Genomic DNA, 27228 nt, shown 5'->3' with positions numbered 1-27228 from the left:
CTATGATCCTCAATCCTGGGAGAAGGCTTGGCTTGCACTGATCTATGGCTCTAGTCACTCTGCCTCCAGCCATACCTCCCAGGGAGACGGCTGCCAGCACACACCAAGAGAACACTCGGCCAGTGCTCACTTCAGATCCAGCTCTCCTATCAAAGCCACTGTGCACAGGCAGACTGCACAGAGATGCCCACATAAGGATATGGCTTCAAGACTGAGATAGGTAACTGTTTCTACCTCGTGTCATAGGACAAACAAGGAAAATCAAATCAAATGCAAGGACAGTAGCACATGTTCCAAGGAAAGAAAAAAACCCAGAAAAAAAAAAAACTAATGACATAAATATAAGTAATTTACACAATAAAGAGTTCAAAGCAATAGTAACAGAAAACACTCCATGACTTGGGAAAATAACAGAAGAACATAGTGAGAACTTCAACAAGGAACTAGAAAAAATAAAAGTGAATCAATCAGAGCTAGAGAATACAATAACTGAAATAAAATGTACACTGAAGTGAATTAACAGATTATGAGATACGGACAAACTCATTAGCAACTCAAAAGACAGAATACTGGAAATCACCCAATCGGAAAAAGAAAAAGAAAAAAAAAATTTTTTTTGAAATGAAGATAGTTTAAGGGACCTCTTGGACAACATCAAGTGCACTAACATTTATATTATAAGGGTCCCAGAAGGTGAAGAGAGAGAGAAAGGAGCAGAAAATGTATTTGATTAAATTATGGCTGAAAACGTCTCTAACCTAAAGAAGGAAATGGATATCCAAGTTCAGGAAGCAAAGAGAGTCCCAAACAAGATGAATCCAAAGAGACTCAAACCAAAACATATCTTAATTAAAATGTTAAAAGTCTAAGATAAAGAGATAATTTTAAAAAGCAGTGAGAGAGAAAAAGGCACATAAAAAGCAATCTCCATAATCAGCTCATTTTTCAGCAGATACTCTGCAAGTCAGAAGGGACTAGCATGATATATTTGAGATGTAATGTACAACATGATAAAGATAATTAACACTGCTGTATGTTACATATGAAAGTTGTAAAAAGAGTAAATCCTGAGTTCCCATTATGAGGAAAATGTTTTTCTGTTTAATTTCATATCTATATGAGATAGTAAATGTTCAATAAACCTATTTCATGATGTTTGTAATCAAATCATTATGCTGTAAACCTTCCATTTATACATAGCGCTGCATGTCATTTACACCTCAGTACAACTGGATGAAATATATAACATTTATATTCTATAAAGCAGTTATTATGTGATCTGTATTATTATTTTATGTAATTATATAATGAATGTGTGACTTATTATTAACTGATTATGTTATTTTAACTATCAAAATATTTGAGAAAAATAAGAGCAACAATAAAGATAATTAAGAATATTCAGTTAGCAGAACTAAAATAAACAAAAGATTTGTATTTTGTGATACTTCTCACTAGTATGTTAATGACATGATAAGTAAATGCAAGACCAAGATGAAAAGTAAGAAAACAAAATTGACCCTATAATTAAGTATTGCTACTGATAAGGAGGATTATTAGCTAACCTATGGAACAGCATTTTTAAAAAATTGTGAGCACAGTATGTACATTATAATAGTTATTATTTATCTCAGAATTATGAAACAGCCTTATTTCTTGAAGCCCAAAGAATAACAAAACCTAGAGATAAACAAAAAGTGTACATGTAGAAAAATCATACATGCCAAGATGAATAAATAATATTAGACTGAGTTCTCTTTTTGTAAGAATTCACATTTATTTTTATAACTCTTGAAATATTAAATAATTGTGGTTAACGGAAGATTATTTTGTAGATGTCAACGTTTAGGTCCTCTATGGGATACAAAGATGAACATAACCATTCTCAAGGGAGACTCATGATAGAGAAGAGTTAGGAGGCTACTGAGAATGCCAAGGGAGGCTTCGAGAAATCCCTCATGGTCTACAGTAAGGAGAGATGTGCCCTGACTTTGCCTTGTTCCCAGGAGATGAATGCATGACTCTCTTCATAGGTCAAAAGAGCTAGACTTGAAAATTAGAGCTACTAATGCCAACAGACGGACATCAGAACTAAGAATCTATACTCATAAGACCTGATATTGTCATATTGCTCTCAGTTCTCTCTTTAAATATGACTTTCTTAAAATTCTAGATCAACATTATTGAAGAGGACTGCAGTATGTTTCCAGATCTTAAGATTTCTGACAGTGCAGTTTTACTTCCTGAACTATTTCCCTTTAGTCATAAAATAGAGAAAATGGGAGGATATAGCTCAAGTGCTAGAGCACATACCTAGCATGCACAAGGTCTTGGGTTCAATCCCTAGTAACTCCTCTAAGAAAAAAAATTAACAAAAATAAATAAATAAATAAATAAAAATAAAATAGGGAAAAAATTAAATCAAACTGGATTAGTTGACTTTTACTTGTCTGACAGAGAAGCAATGATTTTATATTCAATTATTCACAGCAGAACTGTGGCTGTCTGAAATATGGAGAAATTAGTTGTCCTGATTTTAGCAGACCAGATACACTGTGTGTATCCAGCACAGCGAGGGATGAACTGAATAGGTTAGGATGAAGGAGAGGTTTTCCTACACATTTCTGGATAACCATCTGGATCAGTCATCTTATTTGAAAGATAAATGTGAGGCAGAACTACAAGGTAGTAAAACATTTTTCCATAAAGCTTAATAGCTGTGAAAGAAGGATGTCCAAATGGAAAATGCACTGGGCTACAATCTGGGTGACACAGCTGCTAAGATCTGAGGCAAGTAGTTATTTTTCAATTTGTGCTTCAGTGTAAAGTAAAAAATGAATAAATACTGCATATCACCTTAAGCTCAGAAATAAAAATGTTTCTCACTATATATACTCCTAACAAGTTATAGAAAACATCAAAATTAATGATTTCATTGGAGTTATTTTTAAAAAATCATTAAATGAGTAAGTGAATATGTTCTCTATCAGAGTAATATTAATATATTACTATATAATATGTACAGAATGTTCTCATATATCTTGATAATTATACACATAAATATTAACATTAAAATGAAATTAGTAATTAATTAATATTTAAAGTTTATTTTATTTTCTAAGAAAATTATATTAAATTCTCATATCATAAAATATAATGCATTGTTATTTTAGTTTCTATGTTTCATTTTTTATCTTTTGATGAAATTAAGGTCATCCATTTCTGTTTCTAGTTGGTAGTACCTTCTAAGAAATACATGACAGAAAAAAAGAAAAACACATATTCATGTGATTATTTCAACAAAAATGCAATGACTTGTATAAAGTAGACAAAGAAAAAAGCACTGATTTCATTTAACATATCTCAATAGTGTGACTTATTGTATGAAGATTTTCTAACTTCACCCGCTAGATTTAAAATAAAGCAGGACTCACAAATATATACTAAGATATAATGCAAATAAGAGAGTCTGATGAATATAACATCAGCATGGATTCTAGAAAATGTTTGAGAATTGTATCAGTGATGATATTGATCATGATGAATTATCTTCCATCTCTTCCCTCTAATATACTTCCCACCTAAATATCCTGAAAGAAGGAAAAGGAGAGAGACAGAGAGAAATGAACCACACAGTGATCACAGAGTTTGTCCTCCTAGGCCTTTCTGATGATCCTGACCTTCAGATTGTGATTTTCCTCTTTTTGTTTATCACATATGTATTAAGTGTCACTGGAAACCTCACTATCATCACCCTGACTTTGCTGGACTCCCATCTACAGACGCCAATGTATTTCTTCCTCCGAAACTTCTCTTTCCTAGAAGTCTCCTTTACCACTGTATGTATTCCTAGGTTTCTGGGGACAATTATCACCAGAGATAAGACTATTTCTTTTAACAGTTGTGCAGCTCAGCTATTTTTCTTTATATTCATGGGGGTGACAGAGTTTTACATTCTAACTGCCATGTCCTACGACCGCTACGTTGCCATCTGCAAGCCCCTTCATTACACAGCCATCATGAGCAGGAAAGTCTGCAGCCTGCTTGCACTGTGTGCATGGCTGGGTTCCTTTCTGACTGTTTTCCCACCCGTTGTGCTTCTCCTCCAGCTGGATTTCTGTGCCTCCAATGTCATTGATCACTTTGCATGTGACTATTTTCCCCTTTTGCAATTATCTTGCTGAGATACGTGGCTCCTAGAAGTAATGGGATTTTATTTTGCTTTGGTTAGTTTGCTGTTCACCTTGGCATTAGTGATTTTGTCTTATATGTACATCATCAGGACTATTTTGAGAATCCCATCTGCCAGTCAGAGGAAAAAGGCTTTCTCCACGTGTTCCTCTCACATGATTGTCATTTCCATCTCTTATGCAAGCTGTATATTCATGTATGCTAATCCCTCGGCCAAAGAAAAGGCATCTGTCACTAAAGGAGTAGCTGTTCTCAACACGTCTGTTGCCCCCATGCTCAACCCCTTCATTTACACCCTGAGAAACCAGCAAGTAAAACAAGCCTTCAAAGACATGGTCTATAAAGTAATATTTTCTGCCAAGAAATGAATTTTTTGACAAAAATAAAGGACACTCTAAAGAGCTATTAGGTTAAATCTTGGAATTCCTGAATGTCATACAACTATGCTTGCTATTTATAGTCTCTTTAGTTGCTTTATGCCCACGGTACAGTTAATGTATTTTCCCAATCCATTTCTTCCACTTCCGTGCCTTAAGTTTCTCCAGTGCATTGTTTATTGACATTTAAAAATATAGGAAAGGTTATTTCTCCTGCAGAATTTTCTGGGAATGAAACGTATTTCTTTAAGACATACTTTATAGCATGAGGTAAAAAATAATTTTAATTCTTTTAAGTATCAGTCCCTAAAAGGATCCTATGATTTCACATCGTAGTTCAAATGTAGAGTTTAACAATTAGTGTGTAGTGTCTCGCGTATTTTCAAGATGAACATTGATGATTTCTTGAGGTGTAAAGAATCTACATGTTCATATTATTAAATATTAATTTCAGTCCAAAGAAATAATATGTACTAGAATATTGCACATTAAATGTAGAGGTTTATACTTTGTGAAATTTAGTGTATATTTTCAAGATAAATATTGTTCATGATATTATGTCATATTTACATAATTTCTATGTTTTCTGTTTTCTATCACTTTTAGAAAATATTTGTATTAAAAAATTCAAAAGAAATGCTATAAAACTAAAACACTGCCACTTTCCTGAACTCAAGGATCATCTTTATGAGTTATTTGGATTTCTATGTCAGGTGTTCATATATCTCCATTTCTTTAGGGTCTGTTTCTAGAGATTTATTCTGTTTGTTTCATTGGGATATTTTTCTGTTTCCTCACATTCCTTGTAACTTGGTTTTGTTGCTTACACATTTGACAAAACAGCCACCTCTCTCAGTCTATTTAAATTTGATTTGTAAAGGGAAGACCATCCCCATTCTGTCCACTAGAGATTCTGGGGACTGCTCAAATCTTTTCTGAGGATGTGTCTTCTCAAATTTGTGTTTGGAGATTTCTAATCAACAGATTTTTGTCCATTTTATGTAGCAGGAACTTAAAATCTATTGCTCTGTTTAATAGTATATTTGACTCCATAAATGGTGAAAACAGACCATGCTTTGTCTAATATTCTCTGAATGTCATTTCGAATGGTGATTAATTTCATTTGAGTAGCCAACCAAAACCCTTATTCACAGTGAAAACCAATATTCTTTCTGTGCTGGTTGGCATTTCCTCCTCTGCCTTTTCATCCACTTGTACCTCTCTCCTCAAACGGAATTGTATTAATGATTTCAGTTTAAGGAGGGATTTAAGATAGAATTGTCCTTTTTAACTTATTTTTGTTTTTGAAATTTTATATTCATTTAGAAGTAATTATCTCTTTTCACATTTAAAATGTATTTATTTTTTAGTGCGGTATAGTTGATGGAAAATATATATTTCAGGTTAACAACATAGTGATTCACAATTTTAAAAAGTTATATTCCATTTATGGTTATAAAATATTAGCTATATTTCCTGTGTTGTATTGCGTATCTTTGTGGCTGATTTATTTTAACATACTGGTTTGCATCTCTTAATCTCTCACCCCTATCTTGCCCCTTCCCCCTTTCCTCTCTTCACTGATCACCACTGGTTTATTCTCTATATCTGTAAGTCTGTTTTCTTTGTTTTGTTATATTCACTTGCTTGTTTTATTTTTTAGAATTCACAAATAAGTGTTAACATACAGCATTTGTCTTTCTCTGTCTTATTTCACTGAGCATAATACCCTCCAGGTTCATCCATGTTGTTGCAAATGGAAAAATTTAATTCTTCAGATAAGTTTTTGTCAATGGAGAGGATCAAGTTTCCCTTACCCTGTCTCTCTGCCTCTCCTGTCTACCTACATCGCTGTCATATATGTCATATATGTAGTGTTTACTCATTTAGTTAACATTTGGATGTTGTTTTCCATACTCCTAATTTTCCCTTTTGTATTTCTGCCTGCTTGTTACAAGTTATAAAGGCAATTGTTTTATTTCTTTACAAACTTCCCCAGTAACGAATTCATAAACAAATAAAGTTATCATTTAATTTTTATTTTGTGATAGTATCATGTTAAATCTATTTGAAAAAAAAATGTAACCCATTCTATGAAAGTACAATGGTAAGAATAGGTGAGTGCCTACAGACACTCACACCCGTCTATAAGCAATAAGAAAAAGGGTTTCTATTGTGGACTCAAAATACATAGGGCTCTTTACATTAACTTACATATCAGACCAACCTGGAAATCAAGAAGCCAAAGTCAAATCCACTTAGCCTGTACGTAGTTAGACATAATACTGTCCCAAGACAACAAATTTTCTTAATGATACACTGCAGGCGAGGGGCTCATTAGCTATAGGAACTGGGCTTGGACACATTTTTTACAGTTGTCAAATTTTTCCTCCCGGGGTCATTTTCTTGGATATGAGTGAATGATGTAGGACCTTCTGTGAAAGAGACAATGGAAAGATCAAGACAGTATTGTAGATGTGCAGATAAAGGAAAGCTAAGACGTAAATTATGCTTATGTCATCTTTTCCAAGATACTCTCTAGAATGTCACTGTCTCACACCATTTTAGATTCTGAGTTTGTCATTTTCTTCATGAGTGTAAGAAAGACCATATTTGTATGAATTGAAAGAACCTGAATATAAATATGAATTTTATCAGGGTAGCTTAATTTACCTTCATAGACCATGGCTTTCCTTTTCCAGTATAATTGGTAAAAACAGCACAACCTTCAGTTAAATCATCTATTTTTAGGAAATATTTTCAAAGGAAAAATAAGGAAAATTCAATCTCTTCTGTTGCACAGAAAGTGCAATTATTTTCCGGGAAAACTAATACAAAAGTTAATGCAGCCTCATTTCATATAGCAAGTTTAATAATTCTTAAAACGTATTTTACCTGAAATGTCTATTTAATTTTGCAACACATTTTAATTATATTTTATTGATAAGTTGAAGGAGATATTTTAATCATGCTTTTAGACTGTATACCATATTTTTGTGCTGACATAGAAGAAATTTTAGAGATATTAAGATACATATTTTTATTTCACATAAAATTTATTTTTGTATGTGGATTTTAGTAAGCTTCTTATAGCAATCTCTATTCTTGTTTGAATCCATAGTCAACCTTGCTTTGATATGAGAAACAATATAGATTACTGATATCTAAATATTTGTTACATGGATGCAAGTTGATTTTTCCCATATAACTTAAAATAAGACCTTGTTTTTAGGCTAATAAGAGAAAGGGGCATTGAAGATATATACATATGTCTAACTGAAAGAATGAATTGAGGCGCTTCAAGAATTTATGTAGCGAAACTCAGAGTTTTTCATTTAGCTAAGTTTTCAGAGGTGCTTCTTTTACACAATCACAGTCATTTATGTAAAGAGAAGGCCATTCTCTGGACCATGTTCTTGAAGGTTTGCTTCACTTGCTGATTTCGTAGTGTGTATATAAATGGATTCAAGAGGGGAGCCACTGAGGTGTTGAGCACAGCTACTCCTTTGCTTAAAGTCACTCTTTCCTGGGCAGAAGGCTTAATGTACATGAAGATGCAGCTGCCGTAAGAGAGGGAGACAACTACCATGTGGGAGGAACACATGGAAAAGGCTTTTTTCCTTTGACCTGTGGAGGGAAACGTCAGAATTGTCCGGATGATACAAGTGTAGGAGGGAATAACTAGTGTGAGGGTGACCATGAGTGTTACCACAGCTAAAAAAAATGCCATGAGTTCTAGAAAGCGAGTGCTTGTGCAAGAAAGCTGCAGAATTGGAGAAGAATCACAGATAAAGTGATCAATTATATTGGAGGCACAGAAATCCAACTGCAGCAGCAAGATTATTGGTGGAAAGATGATCAGGAATCCTGCGAGCCATGAGCTAAAGACTAGAAGTATGCAGACTCTGCTGTTCATGATGGTCGTGTAGTGCAGGGGTTTGCAGATGGCCACGTAGCGGTCATAGGACATGGCGGCCAGAAGGTAAAATTCCGTCACCCCCAAGAAGATGAAGAAAAACAACTGCGGCACACAACCATTAAAAGAAATGGTTCTGTCCCCCGTCACGACAGTGACAAGGAATCTGGGAATGCAGACCGACGTGAATGATATTTCTAGGAATGAGAAGTTTCGAAGGAAGAAATACATTGGAGCCTGCAGATGGGGATCTGAAAGGGTGAGGGTGATAATGATCAGGTTCTCAGTCACACTCAGCATGTAGGTAACAAGAAGAAATATGAAAAGTGCAACCTGCCACTGTGGGTCATTTGTCAATCCAAGAAGAATAAATTCTGTTACTTCTGTGTAATTTCTCAGTATTTTCCTTCTTTCTAATGACATTCTTTGTTCTAGCTGTAAAATAGATGAAGATAAAAAAGAAAGCTATGACACCAGCCAAGAAACACACACACATGCATGCACGCACACTTGAAAATATTGCTGCCTCGTGCTTTTAGAGAAAAATTATTTTGTAGCACATAGAAACAAAATACTTAAAAAAACTCTGTAATTTATTATGATATATATTAATTCACTATTCTTAAGTTCCTTCACTGTATTCTCACACATTTCAGTATAAATGTCTGTCTTCTGAATGTTTGAGTATATTCCTGAAAACAACAACAAAAAATAGAGATTAAAGCCTCAAGTAAAACTCTTATTTAGAGCTTCCTTCCAACTACCACAATATTCTTGAAGATACTCTTTTGTTGCTTTCTTCTTCATATACATTTTAAATATTTCCATTTTTGTATAAGCACTTCTCTCTCCTTACCCATTTGAACTTTCATAATCCTCGGAGACAACTCTGTTGTCCATCTGATAGAGTAATGCATCCCAGAGAATAGTATATAGAGGTATTTAATGGATGAGAGGGTTTTCCCAGTCTAACCTCAATGTCTACACTGCAAGACACTCTAGTTTTAATTACTAATCTATTATAATGGTGTCTTGTAAGAATGTAAATATACTCTTAAGTCCTAATTTTATTTTTATAAACTGCCAGTGTTTTTACTTATTTCCAAAATCGTTTTGCACTTCTCCACAGTATTGCTTATTTTTTCCTTCAGGGATAATAAAAGGGAATAGTTGACATTTAAGGTAAGTTTTGGAGAGGCAAAGAATCTTCTTTTCTTTTTTCCCACTTTTGGTTTCTAATATAATTCTTGGTAGTGTAGAGGATTTGTTTAATTATTTGCTCCCGTCTTAAGTTATTCTTTTCCATTAAAGCTTTAGATGTGCTGTCATCTAAGATACTATTTTTCAACACTTACATGTCCAGAAAGCCTGCCTAAGTGTGTAAGGCCTCATTTGTTTTGTATACTCTTCAGAGGTTTAGTGATACTATTTTGTCAGCATCAGCCAATTAATAGGATAATGAACTTACAATGTTTGCCTGCGTAATTACTGAGAGGGATATTTTCCCACTTTCAATCATCTATTCTCTTTGTGGTCATAAGCTATGCATCTTCTTCTTGTCTTTTACCTTTATATGATGAATGCTAACCTTCACTATGTATGAAATTCATATTCTGAAAAAGTAAAACATAAATATCTCCTCCGGATAAAATACATCAAGAAGATTATTTTGAATATTCTACAAAAATGATTACAAGGTGTCCTAATACTAATTATATTAAAAGTGATTATGAAAAGATATATAGGCAAGAACACAAAAATCATAGACGTCCTATTAATCACAAAACATTTATATTATAATAAACAAAAATGTTGCAAAAAATTAAATTGTAGTAGCTTTAAAAGTTTCTTCATTTATATATTTCATACAAATTGTGTAGTTTATTAATTCAGTGTGCATAATTGAGATTACTTGTGTAAAGCATAAATACACACTATTACAGCAAAAAATAAGTTCCTAAAAGAAACTGTCAAAAAATACTTACTCTTATAGCAAATATGACTGGTTTAGTCAATATCATTTCTAATGTCTTCTTTAATTTCTGAAAACTAAGTGCTTTGGGATTTTTAAAAGCCTTCGCAATCTGTTTCTCCCCTGTCATCTTATATTTATAACCAAATATCCAAAATATTGATAATAAAGACTAATTCTCACAGCTCCTCTATGGCTTTTACAAAAAGGCCATTTATCAACCCATTTCTGAACATCAACCCAAGTTTCTCTGAGGGTTTGCGTTCCCACTTATCCTGCCTGTAGGTGGGTAGGTGGTATCCTACCTATTGTCACTTGGAGAAGTATCACCTTGGTACTTGAAATAAGTTATAATTGAAAGGACAGCTGATGTAATGTCTTTCCAAGCTTCGTGGGCAAGATGATATGATCTTTTGGGCAGAAGTAAAGTTACTCAGTCTAGCCATAATTTTATCTCCATTACAATGGACTCGGGGGGATTAGCTGATGAATAAACAAAAAAGGCACGGTGGAGATTGGTGTTCTCAAGACACTAAGCATTAAACAATGGTCGGAATCAGTACACAATTTAGAACAAAATATTTAGGTGATAGTGGCCTGATATCAGAGCAGAAAAATATATAGAAAGATTTACATTTTTTATAATAATTCATAACTTCCCAAGGAGTAGAAACAGTAACCAAGTGGTATTCGAGATTAACAGTTTCTAAGTGGTGGCAGACTAAGTTGTGAAAAAGTGGGTTTTTCTCCAATCATAAGGAAAATATGAAGACTTCATTGTGATGTTTTAGACTGGGGCTGAGGTCTCCATTATTCTACACCGTAAAAGATACCAGTCTTGCCCTAAAGGTTTTATATCTTGCCCCTGAATGATGACACAGAAAACCTGATCGTGACTAGAATCACTATCAGTTACTCATTCCATAATTAATTTAGTATGTGTTGGGCTCCAGCTTACTTTCTGAGAATACAAAGGTGACAAAGACAGCTCTTTGCATAATTTTGACTTCTTAGAAAAATTGTGAGAATTCGACATTATTTTTGAAATCTCAGATTCCCTTTCTCTTGTTCAATACAAGCAATATTCTCTCCCAGCATTATTTTACTACTCACTACTTTGATCTGAAAAGAAATATATAATATTCCACTTACATTAATTATTCAAGACATATTTTGTTGCTATTTAATCCAGGAGTTCCATAAAACATACATATAGTTTAAATTAAATGGAAATTGGGACTGTTTAATGATCTTAAAATAAAAGCAACTTTCTGAACAAAGATTTTTAAGTTATTCTTACTGTTTCTTTGGGAGACAGATGAAGTTATTCATGGTATATGATTAAGCAAAATGCAGGACATATTGAAGAAAGAGACTATTAAAAAGAACTTGACTAATGTGACATAAACATGCTCACGTTTAATAGCAAACATCACTATTGTACTTATCTGATGTTTATCTGTAGGCCAAAATGTTATTTAAAATTATGCATCTTGGACAACATTTTATTAAATAAAGCTGCATGGAAAATTACTTTAATTAAAATAATCATCAAAAATTAACTAAACTGAGCAAATCGTCTTAACTTGATTACATTTGCAAAGACTCTATTTCCAAATAAGATCATATCTAGAGATTCCAGGTGGACATGGATTTTTTGAAGAGCACTGTGCAAACCAGGACAGTGCTGAAAACAAATACTTCTAATAAAAATCGTAAACAATAAGATATCTCTCTTGAGCATAGCAATTCATGTGCTTTCAATGTTTTTAGTAGAATCTGCTTTTATATCAATATATTCAATAATGGATTATAAGAACATACACGTTTTTAAGAAACTTCTCTGAGGACCATCTTAAGCAGTAAAAATACCAATGAAAAACACAAAAATGTAAAAAAAAGTGTGACATTAAATAGGCCATGGAAAGGGTATTTGTTTAAGGTGAGAATTGAAAAAAGAAAACAGAGCATCACCTCATCTAACCACAGCTGAGACAGTGTGTAAAGGATAACAATTTTTTTTTCTTTTGTGTGTATGTGCCCCCTGGGAAAGTTCCCCCTGTATGATTTTGGATTTTTTAATACATTTTAGAGAGAAGACACATTTGCAAATATCAGGTCCATTAATGGATCAACTTTATGTAAAATAGACAGAAGTTCATATGATACTTCCAACTTCCATCCTATAGTCCAGAGTTTCCTGTGATACTCTTCATTTGCATATTTATAACTTCTTACCAGATAAGGAGAAGCCTTGCTCATGTTTAGAAAATATATATACTTATTTGTTCAAATCTAATGAACATATAGCGTAATTTTAGAATTACTTTAACCCATATGCCTGTGAGAAGCGAATCTGTCACTACACTGCAGAGTTTGTGATTTTTTTTTTAATCAGCCTCAGATTATCAAGTCAAAGCAGTTTTCCAAAATTACTTAGGCCAATACATATCTTACCTGCCCCATTTATTGTATTTATAGTATTGATCATGCCATTCATTTGTGAAACAGTGAGATTGTTAACAAACTCAGGTTTGGCAGCTCACTGCTCAAAAGCCAATAAATTTGAGAGGCAAGTGTCAGTAGACAGGAAAGGTTTTAACCAGAAAAGCTGGCAATCAGGGGAAATGGTAGACTCATGTCCGGAGATCAGCTTGGAAGATTCTGCTCAGCCATGACAGTTTCTAAAAGGAAATATGGAGGGGAGGAATCTGAGTGAGGGGAGGAATCTGAGTGACTCACTGAGGCGGGAGGTTGGTTCTGCCTCAGTGTCCATCACATGCAGACTGGCTGACTATTCAGATGCTATCTTGCCCCGTGATCTGCCTAAGGGGGCTGCTGGGAATAGAGGGCTAATCATTCTTTAACTGCTTAATTCTTTATCCTTACTTCTTTTTATCTAGGAAAAGAATCAACAGGTTAGACAAGGTGTGGTGTGCATTGAGAAGAGTGTAAGTCAGGAGTTAGTTTCAATTGCTTAGCGGTCACATTGCTGTAATTAGGCTCTTTTAAGGTCATAAGGGGGACAGAAATAGGAAAGGGGCAAAAAAGCTGCTTTCAAGATTTACTTGTCACAGTATGGGTTCCTCTTCAGTTTCAGCAACATCCTGGGAGATATTTTAAAAAAATTTTCACTTAGCGAAAGTCACTTCCTGTGGGCTGTTCACTGCTCTGTGTGTGTTTGAAAATGCATGGAGTCATGTTTCCACCCCCACAGAACCACACAGGAGAGCTGTAACATCTCACAAAGTCCCTTATGTTGCCCCATTGCAGTCAACCCTTCATCCCTCTCTCAACCCTGGCAACAACTGATTTGTTTTCTATCCTGATCGATTTGCTGATCCAGATTGTCACACACATAGAATCCTATAATGCTCAGCCTTTGAATGATTCTTTCACTTAGTAAAATGGACTTACGTTTCACTCATGTTGTCTGTGAATCAGTAAGGGGCTCTGGTGCTAAGCTTGTTTCTGGTGGGAGGGATTTTGACTCCCAGCATTTCAGAGGCCAAAGGTAATTTTGATGTTTCTTTGTTGTTGCTGCTTTGGTTTGGTTTGGTTTCATCATCACCACCAATGATTTTTTTTTTTTAATTAGCAAAAACTTGTAAAACTTTTCATATGTAAGGCTCTTCCTTCTTAGCTTTTCCATGGCTTACCATCTCCTGGAAAATGCCAGACTTGGATACATGCTAGAGGTTTGAAAATACTCTGTGAGCAGTGAATGCATATGTGAGAAAAATTACCTCCTTTAAGTGAGGTAATTGCAGAGTCTCTAGAAATGCATGACCAATTTCACGAAGCAGAGAAGCAGGATCCTTCTGTTGGCAAGGGAGTCTAGGTGGAGCCTCCATGTTCAGATGTTCCGAGTCATCTGAGTCCACAGATGCCTTCAGTCCGATTCTCAGTCCCTACTCTTTCCCAATCAACACCTTAACATTCACCTAAGACACATGGAGAGGTTGTGAATTACATCAGTTTTACTGTTACGGAAACTGTAGGAACAGGATTTCATATTGGCTGTGCCATCTCTTTGGTTACGAGGTAATTGATACATTGAAGTTGCGTTTTCTTTCTTTAAACTGTCAAATGCATTTGGAAGCAGCCAGCCCTCTGCATAGGCCAGATATTCATGATGCAAACTTCTTTAATCTGTTTTAGTAGTGATTTGATCCTAGGTGAGCTCTGCCTTGCTAGTGTGTAAATGCAGACTACCAGGGTTTCATTGTCTAATGAAATCATTGCTGACTTCAGACCGCACAGGTTGATTATTGGTTAGATTCTAATTGCTTTGGGAGTCTATTACTTGGATATGCTCTCCGTATATCAAGTGCAAATTAGACTGAGTTCTGTTTTTGTAAGATGTCACATCTATTTTGATTATTCTTGAAATAGTCAATACTTGTGGTAATGGAAGTGATTATTTTGTATAAGTCAACGTTTAGGTCCTCTATGGGATACAGAGATGAACGTAACCATTCTCAAGGGAGATGCACGACAGAGAAGAGTTAGGAGGCTACTGAAAATGCCAAGGGTGACTTCCACAAATCCCTCATGGTCTACAGTATAGCAGAGATGTGTCCTGACTTTGCCTTGTTCCCAGGAGATGAATGCATGACTCTCTTCATGGGTTAAAACAACTAGACTTGAAAATTTATTAGTACAACCAGAGGGACACCAGATTTAAGAATCTGTACTCATAATACCCAATAGTGTCATATCCCTGTTAGTTCTCTCTTTAAATATAACTTTATTAAACTTCTAGAGCAACATTATTGAAGAGGACTATAGTATATTTCCAGATCTTCTTAAGGTTTCTGACATTCCATTTTTATTTCCTAAACTATTTCCCTTGAGTGTTCATAAAATAGAGAAAGTTTAATCAAACTTAATTAATATGACTTTGCTAGTGTCTGGCAGAGAAGCAGTGATGTTCCAGTCTATTATGCACAGCAGAACTGTGGCTGTCTGAAATATGTAGAAGATAGCTGACGTGATTTTAGCAATCCAAATACAGAGAATGGTGTATCCAGCTCAGCTGGGGATGAACTGAATAGGTTAGGATGAAGGAGAGGTTTTCCTACACATTTCTGGAATATCCTTATGGATAGGGTGTCACATGTGAAAATAAATGTGAGGCAGAACTCCAAGTCAGTAAATCATTTTTTCATAAAGCTTAATAGCTGTGAATGAAGGATGTCCAGACAGAAAATGCACTGGGCTACAACCTGGGTGACAGAGCTGCTGAGATCTGAGGCAAGTAGTTATTTTTCAATTTGTGCTTCGGTGCCAAATGAAAAATGAATAAATACTGCATATCCCTTTAAGCTCAAAAATAAAAATGTTTCCATATATACATTTCTAGCAAGTTATAGAAGATGTCAAACATTAATGATTTCAGTAGAATTATAAAACAAATTATTAAGTGAGAAAGTGAATATATTCTCTATTTGTTAAATAAAATGTTAGGTTATTTATTCTATTTTATACTAAATACATACATATATTACTAAATAATATGTATACAGTATTTTCATTTTATCTGAATAGCTCCATCAAAAAATATTGGTAATGAAAAATATAAGTAATTAAATTATGTAGTAAATAAATATTTTAAACTTTATTTTGTATCCTAAGAAAATCATTCATTGAGTTCTTACATCATAAAAAGTAATGGGTTGATGCCTTAGTCTTCTAAGTTTATTTGCATCTTTTAATGGAATTGAGATCATCTATTCCTGTCTTTAGCTGGTAGTATCTTCTAATAAATACATCACATAAAAAAGGAAAAATGTGTATTTTATATGATTGTTTTGAGAAAAATGCAATGATTTGCATAAATTGGACAAAGCAAAAAGTATTGATTTCATTGACCATCTCTCAATAATGTGACTTACTTTATGAAGATTTCCTAACTTCTACTAGATTTAAATAAGAGAACGAGTAAATAAAGCAGGATTCACAAATATGTATTAAGATATAATGCAAATAAAATAGTCAAGAGAAAATAAAATCAGCATGGATTCTAGAAAATGTTTGAGAATCGTATCAGTGATGATATTGATCATGATGAATTATATCCTCATCTCTTCCCTTCAATATATTTTCCACCTAAATATCTTTAAAGAAGGAAAAAGGAGAAAGAGAGAGAAATGAACCACACAGTGATCACAGAGTTTGTCCTCCTAGGCCTTTCTGATGATCCTGACCTTCAGATTGTGATTTTCCTCTTTTTGTTTATCACATATGTATTAAGTGTCACTGGAAACCTCACTATCATCACCCTGACTTTGCTGGACCTCCATCTACAGACACCAATGTATTTCTTCCTCCGAAACTTCTCTTTCCTAGAAGTCTCCTTTACCACTGTATGTATCCCTAGGTTTCTGGGGGCAATTATCACCAGAGATAAGACTATTTCTTTTAACAGTTGTGCAGCTCAGCTATTTTTCTTTATTTTTATGGGGGTGACAGAGTTTTATCTTCTAACTGCCATGTCCTACGACCGCTACGTTGCCATCTGCAAGCCCCTTCATTACACAGCCATCATGAGCAGGAAAGTCTGCAGCCTGCTTGCACTGTGTGCATGGCTGGGTGGCTTTCTGACCGTTTTCCCACCCGTTGTGCTTCTCCTCCAGCTGGATTTCTGTGCCTCCAATGTCATTGATCACTTTGCATGTGACTATTTTCCCCTTTTGCAATTATCTTGCTCAGATACGTGGTTCCTAGAAGTAATGGGATTTTATTTTGCTTTGGTTAGTTTGCTGTTCACCTTGGCATTAGTGATTTTGTCTTATATGTACATCATCAGGACTATTTTGAGAATCCCATCTGCCAGTCAGAGGAAAAAGGCTTTCTCCACGTGTTCCTCTCACATGATTGTCATTTCCATCTCTTATGGAAGCTGTATATTCATGTATGCTAATCCCTCGGCCAAAGAAAAGGCATCTGTCACTAAAGGGGTAGCTGTTCTCAACACGTCTGTTGCCCCCATGCTCAACCCCTTCATTTACACCCTGAGAAACCAGCAAGTAAAACAAGCCTTCAAAGACATGGTCTATAAAGTAATATTTTCTGCCAAGAAATGAATTTTTTGACAAAAATAAAGGACACTCTAAAGAGCTATTATGTTAAATCTTGGAATTCCTGAATGTCATACAACTATGCTTGCTGTTTATAGTCTCTTTAGTTGCTTTAAACCCACATTACAGTTAATGTATTTTCCTAATCTATTTCTTCCACTTCCGTGCCTAAGTTTCTCCAGTGCATTGTTCATTGACATTTAAAAATATAAGAAAGGTTATTTCTCCTACAGAATTTTCTGGAAATGAAATGTATTTCTTTAAAACATACTTTACAGTCTGAGGTAGAAAATAATTTTAATTCTTTTAAGTATCAGTCCCTAAAAGGATCCTATGGTTTCACATTGTAGTTCAAATGTAGAGTTCCAGAATTAATGTCTAATTTGTTGTGTATTTTGAAGATGAACATTGATAATATGTTGAGGAGTAAAGACTCAATATGTTCGTATTATTATATATTAATTTCAGTCCAAAGAAATAATATGTACTATAATATTGCACATTAAATGTAGAGTTTTATACTTTGTTAAATTTAGTGCTTATTTTCAAGATAAACACTGTTCATTATATTGTGTAATATTTATATAATTTCTGTATTTTCTGTTTTCTATCATTTTTATAAACTATTTATATTAAAAAATTCAAAAGAAATGCAATAAAACTTAAAACACTGCCACTTTACTGAAGTCAAGGATCATCTTTATGAGTTATTTTGATTTCTTTGTCAGGTGTTCATCCATCTCCATTCCTTTAGGGTCTGTTTTTAGAGATTTATTCATTTGTTTCATTGGGACATTTTCCCCTTTCACCTGTTTCTTCATGTTCCTTATAACGTGGTGTTGTTGCTTACAATTTGACAAAACAGCCACATCTCTCAGCTGTTTTAGACTGGATTTGTAAAGGCAAGACCTTCCCCATTCTGTCCACTAGAAATTCTGGGGACTGCTCAAATCTTTTGTGAGGATGTGTCTTCTCAGATTTGTGTTTGGAGATTTCTAATCGGAAGATTTTTGCCCATTTTATGCAGCAGTAACCTATAATCTCTTGCTCTGTTTCTGTCTGCTGTAACTCAGTTGCTTGAAGAAGTCACACAGCTCTTTTTGTTCTCAGCAGCCTCTGGGCATCTAGAGCATGTGAGGTACCATAAGGGCCCCAAGATGGGCTAGAGAGACAGCAGTCCTCCAGCAGGCCCTGAAGAGCCCAGATGTGGGGCACGTGCTCCACATTTCTTCCTTACGCTGAGGGAGAGGCCACTGAGTGTTGTTTGCCTCAGAGTACTAGAAATTGGTCTGCTGGTATGTACGATTTTCAAAAGGATCCTCTTATACTATTATAAAACATACTTTCTTTAAATTAAATCATTGTAAATTACTTGAGCTTCACTTCATAGCCTAGAATATGGCCAGAGTTTTGTAAACACTTCTTGTGAATTGGAAAATTATATGTAATGGTGAGTGCAGTGTTCTATTTGAGTCCGCTCGTCTATTTGAGTTCATTAATCACATGATTTAAATCTCTACTTCTACTGTTTGTGTTATTAATGAGTTCTTTAAATCTTCCAAAGCGTCTCTGTAGTTCTTTTGTTCTCTTTGTAGCAATGTTTTTATTTTTAAAAATATTAACTCTGTTTTTATGCAGATGCAAATTGGGATTGTTACTTTTTATTGGACATAACTTTTTATCATTAAGAAAAACCATTGATTCCTCTCCATGTGAAGTATACTTTTTTCTGTAACATTTACCTTGACTAATACTGCTATAGTTCTACTAGCACTTAAAAATCTATGTAGTTTACATGGCATATATTTTCTCTATCAGTCATTTACTTATGAGTGGATGCTAGCCTATTGTGCAGAACGTCTGTCACCAGGTGCATATCTTTGTACGTTGGTCAGCTAGTTATTAGGTACTCTCAATAGGGCCGTACGTATGGACAGAGGAAGAGGATGTAATGCAGGAGAAATTGGTTTTGAAGACGTCTGAGTCATCTGTTTCTAAGCTTTACTTCTGCCTTCTGGACCTGCTCAAGTCTGAGCTCCCAAGTACTATCTCCCTTTGATGATAGATCGCTGCTATAAATTACCAAGTTTATAAATTAGAAAGTCCAGTAACACTCTGTTGACTATGGGAACTCTAATGTAATGGTCAGTTGATGCTCTGTGGTTTGGCCTTTAGTCTCTACTAAGACCCAGTGGCAAGCTCAGGTTTGTTGTTTCAAAGGAGAATGTTTATCTGTAAAAGATTTTTCCATAATCAAAGTTTGTAGTTTGAATCTCCACCTGTGGGAAAGCGGAAGTGCCTTATAGCATCCTCTTTGTCACCGAGACTTCAAATAGCACTGGAATTGCTGGGTCATTTGCCAAGGTAGAAGAGCACTAATACTAAAACCAGCACTAAATTTCATGTGGGAAACAGGCATGCAGTAATGATCAAGAGATCTTGAGAAACAAGGCCAATATGAGAGGTTTAAGCATACAGATAAAATGTAGTATAAGGCTTGTATAGTGAAAACAGGTACTGAGGTAGGAAAAGAGAGAGAGATTATTAGAGTAAAATAAAGTAAGTGACACAATTCTCAGTATACCTATTTGCATAGTATTAACTTTTGAGATATTCTCATTGTTTCACATATTTCAAAGATGAAATTAAATGGTCAAAAATGGGGAAAAACCTTAACATTGAAAACACACAAGTGAATATAATTTTAAAATAAACATGAGCTTGTTGGGTGAAGAACAAAAAATTGATACAAGTAGGTTTTCAAGATAGCATTTTGAACAGACCATCAGTAGGACAAGGTTTGCAAAGAAGAATGAACTTTTTTAGTACGTTTGTTTTTATACTTGCAGTGTCACAATTCAGAAACTGTGTGTATTGTGGAATTGAGTGACTGATAGGATAATAGGTTTGTTGGAGCCAGGTTTCTCACTGCAGAGAAAGAGACACAATGTGGTATAAGAGAGGAAGTGAAAAATCCTGTGTTATTGGACTGGAATAAGAATGGTGTGAGTCAATTCCTTTTCAAATATATTTCCTTTCTCTATTTCCTGCAAGCTCCAGGGAATAATGATAACTCTATAGCAAGAACCACACAAACCGTCCAGATCTTGAACTCAGAGTACTATTTCTCGCTGAAAATAACTTCTGAGAACTGGAGAAATGGTTGACTCCAGGTGGATTCCAGGACTCAACATTGTAGCAACAGGAAGAGCTGGAGTCACACCAGTCAGAATGGCCATCATTCAAAAGTCCACAAATGACAAATGCTGGAGAGGCTGTGGATAAAGGGGAACCCTCCTGCTCTGCTGGTGGAAATGCAGTTTGGTGCAGCCACTGTGGAAAACAGTATGGAGATTCTTCAAAAGACTAGGAATAGACTTACTGTATGACCCAGGAATCCCGCTCCTGGGCATATATCCAGAAGGAACCCTACTTCAGGATGACACCAGAACCCCAATGTTCATAGCAGCACTATTTACAATAGCCAAGACATGGAGACAGCCTAAATGTCCATCAACGGATGACTGGATAAAGAAGAGGTAGTATATTTATACAATGGAATACTATTCAGCCATAAAAACCGACAACATAACGCCATTTGCAGCAACATGGATGTTCCTGGAGAATGTCATTCTAAGTGAAGTAAGCCAGAAAGAGAAAGAAAAATACCATATGAGATCACTCATCTGTGGAATCTAAAAAAAAAAAAACACAAAAATAAAAACGAAAAAATAAAGCATAAACACAAAACAGAAATACACTCATAGACATAGAAGACATTCTTGTGGTTGCCAAGGCGGGCAGAGGGTTGGAAGGGACAGACTGGGATTTCAAAGTTGTAGAACAGATAAACAAGATTATACTGTATAGCACAGGGAAATATACATAAGATCTTATGGTAGCTCACAGAGAAGAAATGTGACAATGAATATATATATGTTCATGTATAACTGAAAAATTGTGCTCTACACTTGAATTTGACACAGTATTGTAACATGATTATACATCAATAAAAAATGTTAAAAAAAAAAAATAAGATCTGGAGTATCTTATCATTCCAAAATATAAGTGCTCCGAAAATGTAGCCACATGTCAAAAGATAAAGATTCACTTAGAAGTTGTTCTCACTGACAATATCAAGACATTTGGAGCAATGAACTGAATGATGATAAAAATAGACAATAACACATTATGCAGAAAAACACTATAAAAAGTGCATAAATTGATACTAGGATTAGAGAATAAAATGCTTTTCTTTATGGTAAAATTCTAATAAATGTAGAAAGAGTAATGGATTTAGAAAAATCACATTTGTTTTAATGTTATATTATTATATATTGCCATCAATAAATAGGTTAGAGAACAAATAATAAGGAATGATTACAATAAAAGTTTCTTAGGCAATATAATATTCATACAGTCAAAATATCCCTGCACTACAGAGTAATTTTTAATTTCTCAGGAGGGAAAGTAGCTTTACATTGGAAAACTTTACAGTAGAGAACCACATTAATAAATAATAAATATTACCATTGCTGACAATCTAAAGCTGATGTGAAGTACCTCTCAATATGGTGTACTGAGATGCCTCAGTCCCACTGACTATTTGACTGTCCATGGACAGCTAAGGCACTGTCTCAGCTCTGTCTGGTAATGTAATTTGCCCTCCCCTTTTCTTCAAGATTGCCTTGGCAGTATTGTCTTTACTTTTTACTTAAGTTATGTGCCATCAAGTAAAATCCGAAGATAATAAATGTGTAACAATTTTAATTTTACATCAAAAAAATATAAACACATGGAACCAACAGAAAGAACAAAAATCGATTATTGTCTGATACCCAGAAGCCCTAATCATGCTCCTATACTCGGAATATTTTCTTTGAACTCCTTCTTACTTAGGACTGATACTGATTTTTAACTAAATAATTTTCTAGTGAGAAATGTTTTCAATTCTTTGACATTTTTGATGCTTGGATTATGAACCAGTTTATGATCCGGCATATGGTTAGTTTTGGTAGCTATTAAGTGTTCTTGAAAATAAAATAATGTAGGGAAGAGTGACATCAGCAAGGTGGCAGAATAGGGGGCTCCAACCCCCAGCCTTCATATTCCAACAGAAACACCAATTTAATAACGATCCATAGGAGAAAGTACCTTTAGCAGTGCTGCAGAATCCAAGAGACAAGATAAAGCACATTGGTGGAGCACAAAGAAGCATTAACAAAGCTGTGAGAAGAATAGTTTCACTGTTTTTGTGAGGACTTGTCTTTAACTCCCTTGAGTAAATACCAAGGAGCAAGGCTGATGGATTGAAGGGCGAGTGTGGTTACTTTTGGAAGAAACTGTCAAATTGCCTTCCAAAGTGGCTTTCCCATGTTGCATTCCTGTCAGTAGTGAATGAGACTGCCTGTTGTACCACGTCCCCATCAGCATTAGATGTCAGTTTTAGAATAGATTTGGCTGTTCTGATAGGTGGGCAGTGTAGTCTCCTTGTTTTAATTTGCATTTCCCTGATGACTCATGGACATCTTTTTTTTTCTTCCAGTTTTATTAGGTAGAATTATTACAGTTTAACTGCACATACACATTACATTGCATGTAAATACATATATACAGTATACTGCACATATTTTTTTAGTTTACATATATGTACTGATCATTGCTTCTAAGAACAGATTAGAGCTTTAGCTTTTTAAACTTAACTAATTATCAAAGGAACAAAGCCAACCACAAAGAAAGAATCAACAGAATGCAGTAATTTAATCATAAAGGACACTCAAATGTGTTTATACATATTCAAGAAATCAATCATCTAAATTATAAATCATTAGTTCATTTGTCATCATCTTCTTCTTCTCCTCCTATTCCTACATACAAATGATATCATATGGCATTTTTCTTTCTGTTTCCAACCCACTTCTGTTAAAATGACAGTCTCCAGTTCCATCCATGTTGCTGCAAGTGGCATTATTATATTCTTTTTTATGACTGCGTAGTGTTCCATTGTGTATATGTACCACTTCCTTCTCCAGTCATCTGTTGATGGACATGTGGGTTGTTTCCATGTCTTGCCTTATTGTAAACAGGATTCATGGACATCTTTTCATATGCTTATTTGCCATCTGTATATCTTCCTTGGTTAAGTGTCTGCTAAGATCTTTTGCTCCTTTGTTATTTAGGGTGTTTTGTTATTTTATTGATGAGTTTTAAGAATTCTTTGTGTATTTTGGATAATAGTCCTTTATCAGATGTTTCTTTTTACAATACTTCTGTGGCTCTTCTTACAATTCTCTTGTCATTCCCTTTCACAGCAGGAGTTTTAAATTTCAATGAAGTTCATTTTATCCACTGTTTATTTTGTGGATCACACCTATTGGTGTTGTTTCTAAGAGGTCATTGCTATCCCCAAGATCATAAAGGTTTTATCCTATGTTATCTGCTTTCCTGTTCTTTTCTAGTTTCCTGAGGTGGCAATTTAGATGATTAATTTTAGATTCTTTGTATGTTCTAATATGTTTATTCCATGTTATAAATTTATCTTTAAGCACTGTTTTTACTGTATCCCACAAATTTTGACAAGCTGTGTTTCCACTTTTACTTACTTCAAAATATTTTAAAATGTATTCTGACACTACTTATTTGTTCCACGTATTATTTAGAAGCATGTTGTTTAATTTCCATGTATTTGGGGATTTTTCTAGTTATGTTTTTGTTCTTGATTTATCGCTTAATTCCATTGCAGTTTGGGAGCAGACATTGTATTATTTCTATTTTAAAATTTTGTTTGGTGTATTTGATGGCCCAAAATGCAGTCTCTCTTGGTAAATATTCCATGTGTGCTTGAGAAAAATGTGAATTTTGCTGTTATTGGCTGAAGTACCCTATAGATATCAATTTTAACCCGTTGATTGATGACATTGCTGAGTTTATCAATGTCCTTAACTAATTTTCTACTTGCTGCTGGGTATGTTCATTTCTGATGGATGAATGTTGACTTCTGCAACTGTAGTAGTGTATTCATCTGTTTCTTTTTGTAATTCTATTATTTTATACCTCACATAGTTTGATTACCTGCTGTTAGGTGCATAGTCATTAGGAATTTTTAGGTCTTCTTCAAAAATTGACCCTTTATCAAAGAGCCGCTTTTATATAGACATTTTATTTTATGAGAAAACAAAATATAACATTTACACATGAGATTCACTCATCCAAGGATTTTAGTCAGCAAGGAAAAAAAATGATCTATTCTCAGAGAAATCTTGGTTTAGGAATTTTAGGAAACCTCTTCTAAAACATTTCCATGTTTAGCTATTTCTTCATAGATAGTATGCAAAATATTCCATATGCTTCTGGCCTATTTCTTACACCCTCTTGTCTCAATGGACATTGTCCCCCAAGTTTCTTGTTTCAATGTTGGTACAAATGTTGATATCATGTTTATAATCCTTAGTGTGTTTTCCTCTTGGCCCCTGTTGACAGACAGTTCACTGGAGTATTTCCCATGAGCCTGGGCATACATGGTGGATAAAATAACACGTGGCTCATGCAGGTTATAATCAATGCAGAAATTGTATCCAGAAAGGCTCAAAGTAACTGCATTTCTTCTTCTTCCCTATTTTTGCTCCCATGGCTATAATGGAAAACATATCAAAGAAAATTAGAGACAGAAATTAATTCCAATGTATTGATAGAGAGTGATTTTTAGAAATGCTAGATTTTTTAACTTAAAACTGAAATAGTTGATAGCATTTTTTAAAAGTAATTTCAACCAGCTGCTATGATGTCTCTGTACAAATAGAGGTAAGATTATAAAGTTAAAGCCAGTGAAAACTTTCCTTTCCTTAGCTCTGATTTATTAATTCTTAGCTTAATTTTTCATCAAATTGACTTGAATAATGTGAGGTTGTTATTCCTTTCTGCATTATGAAAATTGAGCATGTTTATTTACTGTTTGTCATAGTAATTGATTTCTTTATTAATTTTCAGAGAATTACTCTCGTAGTTTGGGCCTCCTAATTGAATGTCAGTTTGATAAACAGCATATGATTTAGTTTCAGGCAGGAAGAGTTTAGAATTCCAGTTTCACCATAACTAGCTGCATGATCTTGTTCATGTTATTTAACCTCTCAGTGTCAAAGTTTCTTCAAATATAACAGTGTTATCATAATGAGTAGATGAGATAAGTATGTAAAACCTCAGCATTGTCTCTCAGATGAGTTTCCTCAAAAATCCTTATTATCATTTTATAGTGGAACTATCTGCCTCTAATGTGATAATTGACTTTATTTTTAGGAATAAAGAAGATAATGGGGATTACTGTGTGGGAGTATATGCTATAAAATTGTTATATAATTTAATTTTAGTTTATATTTACATTAGCCCTCACAATAGTTCTGTGAATTATTATTCTCATTTCCATAGTGAGAAAAAAAAAAAAAAACAAACCTAAAACTCAGGGAGAGTTGTATTTTTAATCCATTTCTCTTGGAATGCAAAGTCTGTAGGCTGTCCCAATAATCACACACATTATAAATTAAAATTAAGTCCTGATGCCGTAATTCATATAAGAATTGCTTTTCCTTTTGAAGTTATACATTATCTTCAATTATAGATACTATTTACAAACTGAGACAATCAGGAGAGAAAGAAAACATCTCTATGAAAACCTACAGATTTTGAGAGTGATTTAGGTTACAACAGTTTTTCTTTCATTATTCTTATTCATACCGGTTGGTACTTTGATCTCACTGACTTGATCTGCCTCCCCCTTCCCATTAGGCAAAAAGCAAGGTCATTTTTTTCTTTCAAAACACTCAGAGAAACAGAATTATGAATTATAGGACTATTCGAAGATAATCTTAAAGTAATAATTTGAAAATACTCTAAATCGATTCTTCATCTCAAGTATTTTTTTCATGCTGTCATGATGAAGTTCATGATGAGTTCTTACTCAGCAAACAGAGTCAGAAGTAGAATAAATCATTCTAGAAAAAGAATTAGTGTTGTTACAAAGCCAAACTGTTACCCAAGATATCAAAATAATCCAATGCTCTGTTCTTGTCTCTGACAAGTTAACCTAGCATACAGACCTAACACCAAGAAAAAGATTGTCAGGGGAAAGACAGAGAATTGGAAAACTGTGTAGTAATGTTGAGGGTGAAGATTGTATTAAGGATATATGTGTTCACAATCTCACTTATGACTTCTTAGGAGTTTTAACATAAGAAGAGAAAATTCAGTACACAAAGAGAATGTGGGAAGATAATCTAAGTTTCCAGTTATATTGTGGAATTTAGGGAGCTTCTCACAATTTATACAAAATAAGAAAAGACAATCTCTTGATCTTTGATAGACATTGAAGTATAGTTGCTTTTTAAATTGGACAATTTGGAGAATGCTGTTTCTTATGATTTATAATTTATTCTGAAGCCATCATTATGATTTGTTATGAAGCCATCCTTATGATTTACTATGGAGTGGCAGAAGTGTCCTGAAAATCATTTCTAGTTGTTTTATTTAACACAAGGGCAAGCATTTGTTTGCTGAACAGGTTAATTTTCACTTGCAGTGAGCTACATGCTTGATTCAACAATGAGATTTCCAAGATATGAGAATTCATTAAAAAGGAAGGAATAGAAAGGAATATGAAGTTTGTTATCATAAATCATATTGGACTAGGGAAAAATGTGA

At 34.3% G+C, this 27228-nt stretch overlaps 3 protein-coding genes and 1 long non-coding RNA gene across 7 annotated transcripts in view; 2 read left to right on the top strand and 2 right to left on the bottom strand.

The window, feature by feature from the left end:
- The window catches only part of LOC141579365 (uncharacterized), a 441343-nt gene that overhangs the window by 70056 nt on the left and 344059 nt on the right, over window positions 1–27228 (bottom strand). Inside the window, exon 5 of one of the 4 annotated variants that reach the window (XR_012510569.1) lies at window positions 22891–25168. The exons of 1 other annotated variant lie outside the window; for it this stretch is intronic. This is a non-coding gene — a long non-coding RNA (uncharacterized LOC141579365). Of the gene's footprint in view, window positions 1–22890; window positions 25169–27228 lie in introns of those variants that run through there. 2 more of the 4 variants (XR_012510570.1, XR_012510568.1) reach the window with 2 other exon arrangements.
- On the top strand, window positions 3624–4559 carry LOC105077663 (olfactory receptor 6C3). The gene is given in 1 exon segment (XM_010966081.3): window positions 3624–4559. A coding segment is annotated over 1 exon segment (936 nt).
- On the bottom strand, window positions 7945–9025 carry LOC105068521 (olfactory receptor 6C75). Its single transcript, XM_010954404.3, has one exon. The coding sequence runs from the start codon at window positions 8905–8907 to the stop codon at window positions 7945–7947; it is 963 nt and encodes a 320-aa protein (XP_010952706.3). The 5' UTR covers window positions 8908–9025.
- Window positions 16609–17544, top strand: LOC141579507 (olfactory receptor 6C3-like). The gene has a single exon (XM_074375930.1). The coding sequence runs from the start codon at window positions 16609–16611 to the stop codon at window positions 17542–17544; it is 936 nt and encodes a 311-aa protein (XP_074232031.1).

The sequence above is a fragment of the Camelus bactrianus genome, chromosome 12, assembly GCF_048773025.1.
Source record: "Camelus bactrianus isolate YW-2024 breed Bactrian camel chromosome 12, ASM4877302v1, whole genome shotgun sequence".
In the NCBI taxonomy this organism is placed as follows: Eukaryota; Metazoa; Chordata; class Mammalia; order Artiodactyla; family Camelidae; genus Camelus; species Camelus bactrianus.
The sequence above is the reverse complement of the archived record's forward strand: the minus strand, read 5'-3'. Positions and strand labels throughout refer to the sequence as shown.

Excerpts from the sequence above, each read along its gene's own strand:
- LOC105068521 (XM_010954404.3), bottom strand. The coding sequence starts at position 8,907 with ATGTCATTAGAAAGAAGGAAAATACTGAGAAATTACACAGAAGTAACA.
- LOC141579507 (XM_074375930.1), top strand. The coding sequence starts at position 16,609 with ATGAACCACACAGTGATCACAGAGTTTGTCCTCCTAGGCCTTTCTGAT.